The sequence below is a fragment of the Sceloporus occidentalis genome, unplaced genomic scaffold, assembly GCF_023333645.1.
Source record: "Sceloporus occidentalis isolate IW3139 unplaced genomic scaffold, rSceOcc1.0.p SCAF_4, whole genome shotgun sequence".
Classification (NCBI taxonomy): domain Eukaryota; kingdom Metazoa; phylum Chordata; class Lepidosauria; order Squamata; family Phrynosomatidae; genus Sceloporus; species Sceloporus occidentalis.
In genome coordinates this window covers 192,854,997-192,873,389 of record NW_028316984.1, presented here as the reverse complement: position 1 = coordinate 192,873,389, position 18,393 = coordinate 192,854,997, and the positions used below count along the sequence as shown (strand labels likewise).

The 18,393-nt window shown below is 39.6% G+C and overlaps 1 protein-coding gene across 1 annotated transcript in view; it reads right to left on the bottom strand.

The window, feature by feature from the left end:
- Positions 1-529: 529 nt before the first annotated feature.
- SGPP1 (sphingosine-1-phosphate phosphatase 1) overlaps positions 530-18,393 on the bottom strand; it is a 32,527-nt gene continuing 14,663 nt past the window's right edge. Inside the window, exons 3-5 of the mRNA XM_089522736.1 lie at positions 6,781-6,870; positions 3,136-5,580; positions 530-2,899 (exon numbers count right to left, since the gene is read on the bottom strand). Coding sequence (XP_089378862.1) covers positions 5,029-5,580; positions 6,781-6,870 — 642 coding nt within the window. The 3' untranslated portion in view covers positions 530-2,899; positions 3,136-5,028. The remainder of the gene's footprint in view (positions 2,900-3,135; positions 5,581-6,780; positions 6,871-18,393) is intronic.

Below are 18,393 nucleotides of genomic sequence, written 5' to 3'. Positions count from 1 at the left end.
TGGTGGGGTGCAGGGGGCCTGAAATAACAGGTTTTGAAGCCAGGTGGTGGTTACATGCCTTCAAGTCAACTCTGATTTATTGTGATCCTATCATAGGGTTTTCTTGGCAAGAATCCTGGTAAGGTTTGCCACTACTTTCCTCTTAAGCCAAGTATGTCTTGGCCAAGTTCACTCAGTGGATTTCCATGACTGAGCATAGATTCAAACTCTTGTCTGCAGAATCCTAATCCAACACTCACTGAAGCACTCACTTTATTTTCAACTGGATTCAAAGTATAAATTTTAATCTTAAAAGCCTGTACCATTTCTTGAACTGTCTTTTCAAGTATACATCCACCTAGTACTAATAGGAATTCCTAAATTCAATATTAGTATTTTATTGATTGTATTAACATTTTGTATTATTTTGTATTACTTTGTATTATTTTATTGCTGTCGAGGCGGGAAATGCAAATAAACTCTATTATTATTATTATTATTATTATTATTATTATTATTAGTCATTCAGCTCACTGTCTGGTTTATCCAAAGTGCCTTGTTCAGGGAAGCTTATCTGATGTGTACACAACAACAATGGCAGTCTTAGGTTTTGCATTTTGAATTTTTTAAACATTTGTTTTTTATGTTGTATTTGTTAGCAATCTCAGGATGAATGTACAGCATACAGTTAGATTTGCAGAGTCTGTGTAATTTTTTTCAATTCATTTGAAAGTGTTCATGCAGGAGAATCTCCTGCTGAGTTGTTCCTCAGGGATGTTGAACAAATGCTATTAACACAGTTGTACTTTGTTGGAAGTTGCATCCTAAAATTGACCCATATGCAGTCTGTTGCCACTCCTTGAAAACTACAAGAATACATTTGATAATTACCAACATTTATAATATCAGCTTTTTATGTCTGTATAATTCAAAGTGATGGAGCCACTCGAGTGTACTTTAATGAGACTTTGCTGAAGAAGTGATAATGTTTTTGTCTAGATTTCAGATTATGATCCTGATAAGAGTCACATTTCTCTCTCAGTCTCAATTCCCATTGGAACATGCCTGCATCATCAGTACCCAAAGCATATTAAAATACACACTCCAGTGTTTCATTTTATTTTTAAATCATACAGATGTACTGGTGATCCATGATTAAGGCTTCCAAGTACCAACGTAAAGCAAAATAATACAGACCAAATTTAAAATGTGGATGGCATATTTCATTTTGAAAGACTTACAGGCAGTGTAAAAAAATACACAGAGTAACAGTAGAAGATGCTACAGTGCATGCTTTTAAAACTTTGGAGACCATCATTTACATATTAATGAAATGAGCTCTTTCAGTGAAACTGTTTCTTGATGCATTAATGGTTATAACAGTGCTAGAACAACTTGAAAAAAAATCCATACAGCTTTGCAAGTTATTTACTTTCAACAGTCATTTCCTATTTAGCCCTTTCAACTACTTATATCGACATTCTTTGTTAGAAAAGTCAAGCTATTCAATGGAAATGTAACAAGAAAGTTTGTACAGTGGGCTCTCTACATTTTCTGGGGTTAGGGGTACAGGACCCCCATGAAAATGGAAAAGCCGCAAATAAAAAAAACCCTTTTTTAAATCTGAGAGAACACCTTTCTAGGAATCTCTAGGTCCTCTAGCACAACTATATAACCAAAATCTGCAGAAGCTGTCCATAGAATCACGCTGAAGGGCCTACAAATGCCTAGAGAAGTGTTTACTCTAGTAATCTCTAGGACTTCCAGCACAATTCTATGGTCAACTTCTGGCAGAGTTGCGCTGGAAGACATACAGATTCCTACAGAGAAAATACTAATCAAATCTGCAAATAAGCAAATCCACAAAAGTCAAAGCTGCAAATGTGGAGGGCCAACTGTAATTACTTTCTTTCACTACTGTGCTTTCCTTTAATATTAACTACAGTTATTATACAAGGATTAAGAAAACATGTATCTACTGCCCAACAGTTTTCTAAGAACCTGTTAAATTTAAGCACAACATTGAGTAACTACTGAATGCTTCCTGAAATTTTTCACTGTCCCATTGTTTTCAAAGGTAAAATCAAGTAATTCTAATTTTTAGCCCTAATATCTCATAAGGCATGGGTGAGCAGTCTTTCTGAATTTTTGTTTAATCCAAGAAGAGGATAACTAGGAAGCATTCCATTTTGTGCAGACTCATTCTATTGTAGAGGACATGAAATTGCATTTTTGTGTCATTATGAATGAAATTATGTTTCATGGTATGATAAACTTTGTTAGGAATGCTTCCTGTCTTTTTATTTGATTATAGCAATTCCTAAATTTCTGATATTTGCATTTGGTGATTATGATGACATGCTTTGAATGTACTGTATTCCAGAGTGAAATTATCTCCATGAGCCAAAGAAGTAGATGTTTTATTGTTTGCTCATGAGTTCTTCATATCTCCTTGGTATGTTTCTTTTGAAACTGAAGGAAGATTCAAAAGTAGTTTGGTATAGTTCAAGGCCTACTGATCAAAGTGGGGGGAAATCCACAGGATAAGTGTCAGCCTTTTGCATGCGTCTAAGCTAAACCCCTGCTACTGATTATTTGTAAATAACTAATTTCATCTTTTAATATAGCTGCTAAAGGGGACTTTGATTTACACTATTCATCAAATTCCTGTACATTTGTTCTTTGGATGGCTTATGCTGCAGTCCCATTCGTATAGTGAAAATTATTTCTGAGTGAACAAGCATTATAACGAACTGCTAATACAGTTAGCTGCTGAACATACTGCCTTGTCCCAGTATCCCAAGGTGCACTTGCAATCTGTTCAATGAAGCTAATCTTTCTGCATTTCTGCATAACTGATCCTGTCCCCTAAAGATTTTTAAAAGTTGCAGATTTTGCTACGTCACACTATTTACCCTTACTTTGGTCTGTTACAGACTGCCAAAATACAGCTGCTTCGGGTCTCTTTGGAGGTATGCTGTTTAAATGATGCATGCATCCTAAGAATCCGGAAGCTGCACCAAAGCTGCACTCCAGTGCTTAGGAATGGAGTGTGGCTTTGGCACGACCTCTGGACTCATAGGACCCATGCATCATTTAAACAGCATACCTCCAAAGAGACCCGAAGCAGCTTTATTTTGGCAGTCTGTAACAGGCCTTTGTTTAACCTCCAGTTTGATGAAGAACTCTACAGTACTTGAAAGTCTGCTCACAACTTTATGACATCTGGTTTGTCCTAATAACAGTAAAGCACTGTGATCTGGGGATTTTTGGTTTCCAATGGACTAATGCAGCTAACATGTAATGCTGGCATTATTTCAATTAGAATATCACACCAGAAACTCCTCAAAAACTTCAGCAGCAAACCATATCTGAGCATACTCAAAAGCAAACGTTACCTATTGAATTTAATGGATGTTTATCATACAGTTTGTATTAAGCCAGCTTTAAAAATCACATACCTAAAAACATGTTGAAGTCAGAGGACAAAATTCTCTATTCTAACATGTTCTGTAAAATGATACTACCAAGATAAAAAGTGCATTATTGTAAAAGTGTGGAGTCTAAACAAAATGGTTATTTCCAATTAGAGCAGTGCATCCTGTGACTCAACAGAATCTTATTGAATGAACATTTATGTGTCACTGATTTGATAGGTTTACTTCAGATCGGAAAAACAACAGGATTTAGACTTTAAGGAAGGAGTGAAAATTGTGTGGCCCTGCAGTTGTTGGTCAACTGGAAGGCCTAACAACCTTAAAGAGCATAGCTAATGGTGAGGAATGCTGTGAACTATAATCAAACAACATCTGAAGGTTCACATGATTCACATCCCTGCCTTAAGATTTCCCAGGCACACTATAATACATTAACCAATACTGTCATTTTTTAAAAGTTTAGTCAGTGTAGGCTTTGTTTGCACAACTGGTTGTACAGACAAAATTTCTAAAGTGAGAGTGAGCTCACAGACCAACCGTTGCTTACTTATATAACCCCTGAATAGTTACAAACTATACAGAATTATTAATAATTTTGAAGTAAAGATGGGGAAAATGAACTTGGATTAAGCATGTACATGGTCTGGATTTGTCATTTTAGCCCTCTCTTTTGGACATAGCATACCTATTTTATAAATTAAGGTAAATCTGCAGAAAAATATATGCTCTTTCAACAACGAACACTGCACTTAAAAATACCTAAAAAATGGAATTAAGAATGTTGTTCACAGTTAGCGAACTCCAATATAGGTTTTGTCTCATTCCTTTTAATATTTTTAATACAGAAGATAAAGTCTATATTTTTATTAGTTATGCAGCTAGTTACATTTTAAAGTGTCAGCCTAATTGAGTAAAAATTTAAAATAGTTGTGGGCTTTTATATATAATATATATGTATGTATGTATATACACATCACAGTATATGGTGCTTTTAATTTAGCAACAAAAAGGCACAATTATCAAGCAAAAATAAAATAAAATACAGTACCTGGATGTAACTGGTTTATATTTACAAATTAAAGTTGTTCTAGTGTATGGCAAAGGATCTAAAATGCCAGTTTTTCTAAGCCAGATCTCATTAGAAATTTGGTCCAATAGAACAGCTTCCTTCCTACATAGAACATTTGGGAGTGCAGAGAAGCAAAGAAAATGAGTTTTTCCTTTGTAGCAGTTTGTGGTTCAGAGAAACAAATAACTTAATATGAAATGGCTTACTCTGACCACAAAGAGAACTTTTGGATCAGCTATAAACATACCATTTTTAACATATCCAAATTAAGAGACAGAGAGAAAAAGAGGTACAATTATAGTCTGAGGCATAATTATACGCTCACACACAAAGTACATTTTGTTACAAGACTAGACATGGCATTTCTCAGGGACCTGAAGTGACTAGGTCTTCCTCTTGATAGCAAAGATTTGAGCTTTCTCTGTTAGGCATTACTTTAGCAGAGACAGTACAGTAGAACACTTCTATATTTCTCAAACCATTCAGCTTCTCTCAGAACTATACGCAGTCTAGCTCTCGTCCTGCACCAAGAAAACACTTGCATCAAGAGAGTCCCATTATGAGAAACAGGGAAGGAATTAAGAAAGTCAGTGAGAATCCAACCATTCCATAGGTAAAGTAGCGGTAAGGCAGCTCAACCTCCATACGCTGCCGGGCTTGTCGAACATCGCCGCTAGGTATACGGAAGATTTTACAGGCCAGTGGGATGGTGATCTTCTTCATGCCAGTTTTTGTTAGCAACAGAAGCACAACTCCAATCAATAATCGCAACATGGCTTTTCCAACGATAATTACAGTGAGAGAGGGAGTCACAAGTGGAAGCATCTCTGGTGAAGGGTCTGGCATCAGACCCAGCATGTAGTTAACATGAGAGCCACATGCAACTCCAGCACCGCAACCCAGGATTTGAGCAGTGTCCCCCCGGGATGTGCTCCAGGTGTCTAAAGTGAAGGAGAAAATCCCCAAGGCAAGGTGAAGACTGATGATGATTAGTGGTGCATACTTGCAGGTTAAGTTGAAGCTGTCAACTAGGTCCACAGCTGGAAGGAAGACAGCCAATATGAGAATAGCGTAAAAAAATCCAGCAATAACGTCCTGTTGCAAAATGGAGAAAAAGTAGATTAATACAGCTTTAAGAATAATAAGGCAATGTACCTTGTCTAATGCTATAAAAATACAGAAAACTGGTCAGTTTGTTAGTAGCAACTGTAACTATCTAATTAAAGGAGACTTATATAATACACAACAACACAGCAGTTCTGTCATACCTCTAAAACTGAACTGTATGTTCAAACCCTGAGAATATTCAAAGCAGGAAGGTTATCCATTTATAATGCAAACTCCCATAACTTGCTTATCAGGCTATTAAGAAAGCCCTTTTAAGATTTTTTTTTTCCTCATGGCTGCATAAATGGAAACCTACTTTAATTTTGTGTTTGTTTTGTTTTATTCATGTGGTTGTGCAAGTTATCCATGTAGTTCTTGTATGAATAGCTGTCGGCACAGGACAGCAGGGGCATATTTGTTTAAGGAAGGAAAACTAGCAAAAGCTCCAAATAACAGGTGGGGAAGGGAGAAGTATCATGACAAACCCTTTCCTCCAGAAAGTATGCATATCTGCAGGAAGTAGCATATAATCCCACTAAGATTATGCTCCTGCTAGACCAAAGGGTGGAAGCATATGGTACAGTACTCATAAAGTACAGAAAAACTGTACAGTAGCTTTATGCACATTTTACAGCTGAGGTAGGCAACTGCAGAAGGACAGGGCTTCATTAGTCACCCAAGATACCTTGGAGGCCCACACTCCCTGTGGTACCTGCCTCTGCAAAAAATGCCCCAACCTTTGCCCCAAATGCCTCCAGGAAATAAGGGGGTCTTCCTTGGCCATTTTAGCCCCACGTTACGTAGCACACCATGTACATAGTGCCCCCATGGTTCCATAAAGTGCCAGGGAATTCCTGATTAGTTTAAAACTAGGAGCAGATAATTTGACACCACTGTCTCTGGAGCACATTAAGAGTTGCTTGACCAGATCCATTCACACACAACACTAAATTATGCTCTAGAATTAGGTTGAACTGGCCCACTGAGAGAACCCCTTTCTTTTGAGAAAGCAAGGCAATTACAATAAAACAAGTTCATTATCAAAACTCATTTGTTAGAATAACAGATAAGATCACATTTCCCACAGAGGTCCCAGAAACCATGTAAGTTCCAAATACAACAGTAAAAGAATACTTTTTGTATGAATAAACAGCTTTTAGAATATATTACTTGCAATATTTTTCTTACCAGAATAGAATGCATTCCCATATATATTCGACTACAACAAACCAGTGAACACCAGCAGATGGCAAGGATCAGTCCATACATCAAAGGATACTAGGGAGTGGAAAGAGAGAGAGAGAGAGAGAGAGAATACATTGAACCTGCTAGAAATTGACATTTTATTGACAGGTCACTTCCGATGGAAGGTTTATTTTAAACATGTAAACTCTACCATTCAAAATATATGCTTTGAGATAGATTACCATAACAGCATTAAAATGCCAAAAATAGTCTAGATATAGTCAAAACATTTAAAATAAAATAGAAATTACAAATGTAAAAACATACAGAGTAAATTAGTGGAGGATGAAAAGAACTGTTGAATAAAAAAATGCATAGCTCTGGTTAAGTAAAGAAAACACTCAGAAGAACCAGATGGGAATTAAAGAGTGAATTAGCATTAAAAGTCATTAAAACAGGCTTCTCTTGCACCAAGATAACAGAGGGCACTAGCCAAATATGTTTATGGAGACACCAATTACATGTTCAACACAACTGAAAGGGCCTCTCCCTAGTAGCAGTATTACATCTGCAGTTGGCCAGATTCTGAAGCAATGTTTGATTTAGATGTGGAAAACCAAAAGTTCAAATCCCCACAGCCATGAGGCTCATTGGTGACCTTAGTGACTTGTCTATCAGCTTTACGTGCCTGCTGTGATAATATAATAAAACCCATGTGCTGGCAGCATACAAGTGGCCAGAAAATAAAAATAAAAATCAATAAAAATAGAATAGGCTTATGGTAAATCAGAGCTCCTGCTTTCTCTATGTAATCAAAACAAGTGATTGTTTTTAGTAGTCTTGGCAGAGAGAGAGAGAATAATAGTAAATGGGATTTTTTTTGTTATGTTGATGAAACTATTTCCTTAAGCAATTTAATAGAAAAATATTTTTGAAGATTTTAATGACCTTTCAAGCAGAAAATATTATTTACAACCAATTATAATAAATAAAAGGAAGATGTTGGTTTGTATTATTATTATTATTATTATTATTATTATTATCTGCTTTTCTTCCAGAATTGAGACTCAGAGCAGCTTACAATTTCGCAGATAAAATCTCTCAGATAAGGGTCAATCTGGATGCCGGCATTAAAACAGAATCAGAAAGAGGTGTCCAGTGACTCTGTGGACTGAGGCCCATTACAGACGGGCCTTTGCTCTGCCCCCAGTACGTACTAGGGGTTGGCCGAGGACGCAACGTCCAATCAGGCCTCACCGCTAGTACGTACTGGGGACGTCAAAATGGCGGCACCGCCATTTTGACATGATGGATGCTTAGCATCCGCATGTCGTGGCATGGTTATGACGGCACAAGTGCGCCATTGGCACCTAGCGGCGTCACAACTGTGCTGGAAGAACCTGCTTTTTGCGGGTTCTTTCTGCTGTGCAGGGGAGCCATACAGTTTGTCCGCTGTGTCTCCCCCGTGCAGCAAACACGGGCACCGGCAGAGCGCTGTTTTTGGGTGCTCTGTAAAGCACCTATGTTAGACTGCATTATTTTGAGTTTGTAAATACCGATGAAGTGGACAAGATTCTTGAAAGTGTAAGGAGGACAACATGCCCTCTCGATCCTTGCTCATCATGGTTGACCGTCCAGGGAGGGGATGCAATGAAAACATTATTACAGCTCATAATCAATGCATCCCTTAGGGAGGGAATATTCCCATCAAAACTAAAAAAAGCGATAGAGTGATTTTTAAAAAACCCTCCCTGGACCCCCTGGTGAGAGCCAATTATAGACTGGTCTCCTTATTACCATTTCTGGGCAAAGTGATCGAGAGGGCAGTTGCCTTCCAGCTCCAGGTTGTCTTGGATGAACCCGATTATCTGGACCCATTTCAAACTGACTTCAGGGCGGGATATGGAGTTGAGACGGCCATGGTTGCCTTAGTCGATGATCTCCATCTGGGCATCGACAGGAGAAGTGTGACCTTGTTGGTGCTCTTGGATGTCTCAGTGGCCTTTGATACCATAGACCATGATATCCTTCTGGAATGCCTGAGCAAGTTAGGTAGTGGGGGCACTGCGCTGCTGTGGTTCAGATCCTACCTCTCGGGCAGATTTGAAATGGTGATGCTGGGGGACAGTTATTCATCCAAGAGGGAGCTCAAATCAGGCGTCCCTCAAGGCGCCATTCTGTCCCCATGCTGTTCAACATTTACATGAAGCCGCTAGGAGAGATCATCCAGAGACATGGGGCGCGGTGTTATCAGTACGCCGATGACACCCAAATTTATTTCTCTATGTCTCTGGCTGCTGTAGTGACTAAGGATGGCATCCTCTGGATGCCTGCCTTGGGTCAGTAATAGGCTGGATGAGAGAAAACAAACTCAAGCTGAATCCAGAGAAAACGGAGGTACTTGCGATAGGTACCCCAAGAAGCAGATTTGTCAACTAGTCCTGGATGTGGTCAAACTTCCCCTAAAGTATGAAGTTCACAGTTTGGGAGTACTCCTGGATTCATCTCTACAGATGTCATCTCAAATAGATGCGATGGCCAGGAGTGCTTGGTACCAACTTCGGTTGATTCGCCAACTGAATTTGTCCTACCTGGATTTGTCCTACCTGGACAAAAAGGACCTTGAAGCAGTAGTACTTGCACTGGTAATCTCTCGTCTAGATTTCTGTAATTCACTCTACATGGGGCGATCTCTGTACCAAGTTCAGAAGCTTCAATTGATTCAAAATGTAGCAGCCAGATTGGTCACCAGAACACCAAGGTCGGCCCATATAACATCTGTGTTAAAAACTCTTCACTGGCTGCCGATTAGCTTCCAGGTGCAGTGCAAAGTGTTGGTTATTACCTTTAAAGCCCTTCATGGCTTGGGAACGCGTCTCCCTACACAATCTGCCGTGCACTCTCAGAACATCTGGGAAGAATTTATTAGAATACCATAAGCCCAGGTTAATGTCAACTTCCCATACATTGTTTACAGCCACAGCCCCCAAACTATGGAATAGCCTACCAGAAGTGATCCGTCTTATCACCACCTTAGAAGCCTTTAAGAAGGCACTTAAGAAGGATCTCTTCTGGAGGGCTTATCCATCCGACCTCTTATAGGAGATCTTTAAGATAAAATGCTTCACTTCTGGTTATGATGTATGTTTTCTAAATGTTTTATATGTTCTAGATGTTTTAGCTATTTTATTGAATTAATAATAATGTCAGTGTTTTATTGACTGTATTTTATATCTGTACTGTGTTGATTTGTTGATGTAATCCCACCTCGATCCGCAGGAAGTGGCGGGAAAATACAAATAATAATAATAATAATAACAATAATTAAAAGAACAGTGCAATTAAAATCATACAAAAGAGAGATTTTAAAAAGAATTAAATTATAGCCGCCCCTCCTTTTTTGCAGGGGATCCATTCCATACTCCCTCATGAAAATAAGAGTTTTGCTTATATTCAAGCCCCATTGGCTTGAATATAGACGTGGGCACAGGAGGGTGCGTGACCCATTCATTCCCCTTCCATTCGTCCCTTGCGCCTAAGCAAGGGAAGTGAGTCTGAAGACCCCGGGAACGGAGGGAGGACTTTATTACAATATTAAAACAGAGTACTCATTAAAAGAATAAAATAGTTTAAAAAGATAAATGCCCTTTAAAACAGTACTCTATAAAACAGTACAACATCTCCAGCTCATTATTTAAAGACTTCCTGTTTTAAAAGCCTGTCTGAATAAAAATGTCTTAGCATGCTCAGTGGCATCCCCAATGTGGGTCTCACCCAGGGTGTGTGTGTGTGTGGGGGGGGGGGGTTGTGGGTCAGCTGCAGCCCTCTCCTTTAACCAGATGGCAGAGGTCTCCTCATGAAGAGGCCTCCCCTGCTGTGACAAGTTGGGAAGGACACCATCTGCCTTCCTCACCCCACAGCAGCAAGAGGCCCCACCAGGTGTCATCTCTGTTTTAGGGTGTCACGCGGTGCAGCCTGAACCCCCCGCACCCCCCTAATGATGCTACTGAGCTTTCTGATGGAAGGACAACAGGGGCCATTCTGGTCTCTCTGGGAAGGAAGTTTCAGAGTCCACCAAAAAGGCCCTTTCTTGAGTCCCCATCAACTGTGCTTGCAATGGCGGTGGAACTGAGAGAAGGGCCTCTCTTGATGCTCTCAGAGCCTCATACAGAGCCTCTGTTCTATGTAGAATGTGTGTTGGAATTTAATAAAAATTAATATTTTTTTAAAAAGAGCCTCATACAGGGAGATACAGTCTGCCAAATAGCCTGGACCTGTGCCATATAGGGCTCCTCTCTATTTATCCTCTCTGCAGAGGAAAGAGGTTATTAAATCCAAGGATTAAAAACTGGCAAGTGTAAGCAAAGAATGCTTTTTAGACACAGAAATAGAATTAATCCACTTAGTCCACAGCCTTGCAAATAAATTGACAGGTTACTAGCACATAACAAGAATCCCATTTTACTATGAACTCTAATACTGTACAGAAAACAACTTTCACTCTCCTTCCATGAAATCTAATGGGTTCCACAAACAGTTTTTGCTTTGATGCAATTCATAAAATCATGACATTATCACTGGCCCAGTACAGATGGGCCTTTTAGCACGTAAGGAATACGTGCTAGGGTTGCCTCGGGGTGTCACTTACAGACGCCCTGCAACCCTAGTACATATTCCGTATGTCAAAATGGCGGCGCCCTGTACACACGAGCACCACCATTTTGATGCAATGGATGCTTAGTGTCTGCACGCTACAATGCACTTGTGATGTCTCGAGTGCGCCACTGGCGCACTCGGGCGTCACAAGTGCACCAGAAAAAGAAACTGTTTTTTGTGGGTTCTTTTTTTTGCTGGCTTCCCGCCGGTGGAAAAGGATGCACAAACAGACCGCCCTTTTTGGGTGGTCTGTATCCTGTCACTAACAGTTTATTTGGGTATTATACACACACACACACACACACACACACACACACACACACACACTCCTTGCATGCCCTTTAATGTTTTGGTAATTTCACAAAAATCAAGGTAAATATTAATGTTTAATTTATGCTAAATGTCAGCTGCTCTATTCAAGACTTTCAGCACGGATCATTTCTTGAACATAGCACTCAAATCTCCACAAAGAAATTTGCAGGTAATGTCACAGAGCATTATGGAACAAACTGAAAAATGCCAACTGAAAATGGTGCTGCTATTATGTTGTACAGTAATTGTTAGCTGTGTTCCTTTTTGTTTGATTTGTAACTCTCCAAATGCTTATTCCACTTCATTTCTTATCACTGTAACAATAAGCATTAAAAAGGGCAAAATGGAATAACTGCACAATAGTTTTTAATTGGTCACACTAGAAGCCATTTTTGTATAAGCACTCACTGTTTAGTGGTAACAGTTGCCTATGTATAATTTAGCACAATACTAAATGCTAACAAAGGAAGGGGAGTGTGGCGAAAAGGGGCCTGGGATGCAGAAGCTGAAATCTACCCAGACTTGCCTCCTATTCCCAGTACAGTACAGTAGTGCTGCCACCAAGCCCTCCTTTGGAGATTTTATCTTCCTCAGGTTCCTGCGGGTGTAAGGGCTCAATACCCTCCCTCCCTCTCTTATGACTATTGGGAACACTGAATAACAATTATAGGGTTTCTGGTAGTCCTGGTCACGGAGACATGTGGTTAGCGCTTCCCCTTCACTTTCCCTTGATAAATAAATCAGTCATTTAAAAGTGAACTCTTTGGTAACAACAACAACAACAACAACAACAAAATCTTTAGTCATTTACTGTCTCAATGACTGCAATCGTCTATTGGCTGGTCTTCCATGATCTCATCTTAGTCCTTTGGCTTCCATCCTTCATTTTGCTGCTAAGATTATCTTTCTGGCCTGTCGCTTTGATCATGTTACCCTTCTCTTGACATCTCTATTTTGGCTACCTATTCCCTGTAGGATTCAGTATAAGCTGCTTGTTCTAACATTGATCATGATACCACATGCTTGACAGCCCTTCCTTGGCTACCTACTCCCTATAGGATTCAGAATAAGCTGCTTGTCCTGATGTTCAAGCCCCAACATAATCTAGCTCCTCCTTATCTTGCAGCTCTTATCTCTTCCTCCCAGCCTGTTAGAAATCTGTGCTCTGGGAATACTGGGCTCCTCACAGAGCCACAGGTTTCCTCCTCTTTTGTTCAGCTTTGTCTTTTTTTCTCTTGCTGCCCCTTATCTCTGGAATCGCCTCCCTGCAAATTATTATTATTATTATTATTATTATTATTATTGAATAGTATACTGTATACATTTTTATTCTGCAGCTGTACATGGATGGTGCTATATAAACAAATAATAATAATACTCGGGATACATTCCCTCACTCAGACCTGAGCATTTAGCCCCTGCCTATCCTACTAATCTCTCTCCTTCTAACCCCACAGAAGCCTTGCCTCTTTTCCCTTTCCCCCCTCCACTGGGTAGCAAAGCCCAAGTGGGACTCTGGGCCAATCAGGTATCTCCACCTTCTCACCTTCCATTGGCTAACTAACAGAACCTTGTGAACGTCAGAGCCAATCCCTTCCATGCGTCCCACTGGCTAAGCCAGACCATGAGCTTTACTCATCTCCCCTGAGTTAACCTTTCCTTCCTATAACCTGGTCCCAGAGACCTTGCAGGGTCATTACAGAGAGGAATTCACAAGTCTAAGAAGGGAGGAGTGTAAAGTCCACTGTACAACCTGCCACTCTCTATTATCAAATTATGGCTTGATAATTAGACACTTTTGTCTCGGAACTAGATCCATGCGAGTTTTAATCATGAGCTTTATTACAGCAATGAATTGTAACAGCTTTTATTTTCTCTACTCCATATCAGCAAATATTGTTGGTTTCAGGGTCTGTTTCTTTAAACAAACATTTGATTATTTAGATAAAAAAGCACTACAGAAAATCAAAATATAACGAGGTCAGAGATTTTTTTTTAATCACCATAGCTTTTTTTCCATTTTTCCTCTTATAGTTGCATTGTTTATTACAAGGCTATCCATTAAAATCAGATTATATTACTTCTTGGAAAACAATACATTCATGAAATAATTATTCACAGAGAAACAGAAAGAGTGTATGGAAAAGCCTAACTACTACAGGTAGGTGACATTGTGTGGGTAACATATGATATGATCCCTAAATACTCTATGGTCTATTGTACAGGAGGCATAAGAAGTATGTTACCCCAAGATCACTCCTCCATGCAGTCTCCCCCCCCCCCAAATAAAAAGGGCTGTCTGAAGGCTTGTAGCCCTGAGGGCATCCCCAGTGCAGAGGAAGCCAATCTATAGGGGGAGCATGCAGCTAAGTTGGGGGTGAGGTCCTCTTTGCTGGAGGCTTTCAAACAGAATCAGAGCAGTTAGGGATGCTCTAATTCTGGATTTCCTGAATTTATCATGGCATTGGAGTAGAGGATCCAAGGCTCCCTCCAGCTTTACAATTCTAGTCTACCATCCTTTTTCTCAGGATGGTTAACCAGCTATTTCTAGAAAAGCTGTAAGCCAGAGATCAGGGCAAAAGTCCTCTGCTGCTGCTGCTTCCCAAGCTACCTAGAGGTATACAGTTATCATGTCTAGTAGTCACCGATAGCCGTATCCTCCATTAATCTGACCATTCCCCTCTCTAATCTACTAGCCATCACCACATCTTGCAGAAACAGTTGTGATAAGCTAACTATAAATTGGATGAATAAGAACTTCCTTTAGTGATTCAAGTTTAGTCTGTCCATAATCTCCTGACCATTTGTCATATTGGACAACACCTCAATTTGACAATATCAGCTGTTGCTCTGCAATGCCTCACTGTTAGAATCAAATACAATCATATAATGATGTGCTTGGCAAGTCCTCTTTTTTTCTACGCCACCAACATGAACACTCAACCATATACTTTCTATATCCTTGACTGTCTCCTCCCACTAGTCTCCAATGAAATGATACAGCCAAGGGCTGCATCCACACTGCAGGAATAATTTGGTTTGATACTTTAACTGTCCTGGCTCAATGCTAGGGAATTCTGGGAACTGTAGTCCATTGTAGCACCATAGCTATCTGCCAGATAAGGTGAAATGTCTCATAAAACTACATTTCCTAGAATTCCATAGCACTGAGCCATGGCAGTTAGAATCAGTGAGTTGGAAGAGACCACAAGGGCCATCCAGTCCAGCCCCTTGCCATGCAGGAACTCTCAAAGCTAAAGTAGTGTCAAACGGAATTATTTCTGCAGCGTGGATGCAGCCCTGGTGGAAAAGCCTAGTCCATTTTATATGACTGTACTAGCATGACCTGTTTTCCCCCCTCTTTTTAAAGGTCACTTTTGAATGTATCAGGCCAGAAAACTTTAAAATGAAAAAAAAAGTTAAGGGTGAGGTGCACAAACAGCAACAGACAGGTTCAAATGAGTCTTCGAAGATAAAACTTTCATCATGGAATCATAGCCTTGAGGAAAGACTGACAGACTGCCTGTAACACACAACTGTCCATTTATGATGCTAAATTGGCAGGAAACATCTCAAGATTACCAATATCCTGGTATAAAAGGGAAACTGGCCATGAATAAATGGCTAAAGGCCAAATGTAGTCCCATTTGTTTTTCTGCAGTTTAACAGATGTGGGGGCTGCCTTTGAAAAAGACCTAGAAATTTGTTAGTGCAAAACAAAGCAAGTTAGCATTTAGCTTGCTAAATGAAACTGGCCACATGATCATATCATGCCAGTACTCTGGCATCTGCAGTGGTTACCAGTTCTTTCCAGGCCCAATTCAAAGTGTGTGTTTAGTTTTCAAACAATAAACATTGTGGGCCATATTAACCAAAGAAATATTATAGAATCATAGAATCATAGAGTTGGAAGAGACCACAAGGGCCATCCAGTCCAACCCCCTGCCATTGCAGGAAATCCCAATCAAAGCATCCCCGACAGATGGCCATCCAGCCTCTGTTTGAAGACCTCCAAGGAAGGAGACTCCACTACACTCCAAGGAAGGAGTTTGTTCCACTGTCGAAGAGCCCTTACTGTCAGGAAGTTCTTCCTAATGTTGAGGTGGAATCTCTTTTCCTGGAGCTTGCATCCATTGTTCCGGGTCCTAGTCTCTGGAGCAGCAGAAAACAAGCTTGCTCCCTCCTCAATATGACATCCCTTCAAATATTTAAACAGGGCTATCATATCACCTCTTAACCTTCTTTTCTCCAGGCTAAACATCCCCAGCTCCCTAAGTCGTTTCTAAGTCGTAGAATGTAAAGAGGGATGCATTAGGTATACAGACTTCGTACAAATTTTATCATCCTCAAAGGAAAAAATAATGTGACATGTAGCAAAAATAGCCAACGGAGATCTCTTTTTAACATTTTGGTATGTTTTATGAAAGAAATGTTCATGCAAACCCAACATTTTACAACAGAAGAGGCTGTATTCTATACAAAAAAGAAAGTTTTTTACACAAAAATGTTTTCCTGATTATCGTTTTTTGTACTTGTTTTGCTCAACAGTCCCACAATACAAAATTTAACCAAAACCTTTTAGAATCTTTGCCAGCAAGGAGAAAACTTTTAAAATTAATTCTTTGCCCTTTGTTTCTGCCATGAATAGATCAAATAACCTGTATGTATTAATTTATGTACTGAAATACACAGTGGTGAAAAATCTATCTTGAGGTGAGTTGTTCCAAGATGTTTAGGAGCACACGGCAGATAATGATCACCAATTAGCAGACACCAATCCTCTTTTGCATTAGCCTCCCAGCCTGAGGCCAGCCATCAGCACAGAACAATACACATGCAAATCACTCCTGCATTCCCAGGCTCACACTGTATATATATATACCCCACTTTTCCCAGGCAAAGCATTCTCTGAAGATGCCAGCCACAGATGCTGGTGAAACATCAAGAAGAAACTCTTCTAGAACATGGACACATAGCCCGAAAAACCCACAAAAAACTATACTTAGGAGCAGTTTTCATTGTTGCCTTTACAAAGGGTTGTAAAACAAGGCAGACTTGCATTAAAAAGATAATACCACCTTTACAAGTTCTCAAATTATATTAAGCTACTTCTTAAGAAAAAGCAAGAGATTACAATATTACAGAATGCTACTCTGTACAAGATAGGGCTCAGCTTCCTTCAAAAGCTGGAGAAAATTTGCCACAATGTACTACAACGGGGAATTAGTCACAAGACAGATGGCAGGCATCCAGGACTCAGCTTTGTTTTCTTTATCACCAAAAGTATCTGCCAGTTCCTCAAAAATGCAGCTTGAGCTCATTTTCAGTCTTAGCATCTGGCTGAGGAAGAAATGGTTAAGAATACCAGGGAAGACATTTTCAAAGCTGATGAAAAGAGCTTATGAAAAAAGTACATAACTATTGTCTCTAGTTAGTGATAAATAAATAATTCCAGATGTCATGAGATATGGTTAAAAAACTGAACTCATTTACTGTATTTTGCTTAACTATTTTAAGCCACTACTCTCAGCCCCTGGATATTTTTCTATATATTGTTATCTGAGCCAAAGGGAAAATATATCTTAATGTTTAAGTTTTGATTAGCAACCTTGGGCTGAATCCTCTCAGGTACTTACACTTCTGTAGCCAGGGATTATTCTAACAGACATGTTGAGGGTGGCTGCTTTATAAGGAGGCACGCAGCAGCTACCTGTGAAATGCTTCTCCCCCCTTGACTATCTTATGGCAATTGGACTATACCAGAATCAGGTCCACCCCCTAAGCCAAATGGATTTGCCATAGGTGGTGCCTGCAAGGTTTCCTTAAGTTGTCACATAGCTGGTTTCCATTGCTTTCTACCAGCATAAATACACCATATCCAGACCTCTATTATAATTAGCCTAAAGGCCTCAGATCTCGCCTGATCTCAGCTAAGCAGGGTCATCCCCAGTTAGTAGTTGGACGGGAGACCATCAATGAACACCATGTGCTATAGGCTGTATTTCAGAGGAAGGAACTGGCAAATACACCTCTGAGTATTCCTTGCCTCAGAAAACCCAATGAAATTCATGGGTTTCCTATAAGTCAACAGATGACTTGAAGGAACACACATACACAGCTTTACACTGTGCCAACTTCAAAGAGAATCATGCAGTTTGTATAGCAGGGCAATGGTTCTCAATCAGTGCAATTCGTATCGCCAGTGGGGTATAAAAGTAGTCTAGGCAGGACCCATGTCTTTTAGTCAAAGCAATAATAATTATTCCCAATAATATCACTACAACTTTTTATTTATATTCTTTGTCCTTTCATTTTCATGGCAGTAAAATTTCTGCTCAACACTATTATATTTACAGTCAGCCCTTTTTATACACGGATTATTTAATATACGGATTCAAGCATCCACAGTTTGAAAATGTTCCAAAAAAGTATAAATTTCCAATATCAAACTTTGATTTTCCATTTTTATAAGGAACACCATTTTGCTATGTCATTATATTTAATGGGACTTGAGCATCCATGGGTTTTGTTATCCATGGGGGATCTTGGAACCAAACCCCAGCGTATAACAAGGATCCACTGTATTTTTTATTACCAGAATCATAGAGTTGGAAGAGACTGCAAGGGCCATCCAGTCCAACCCCCTCC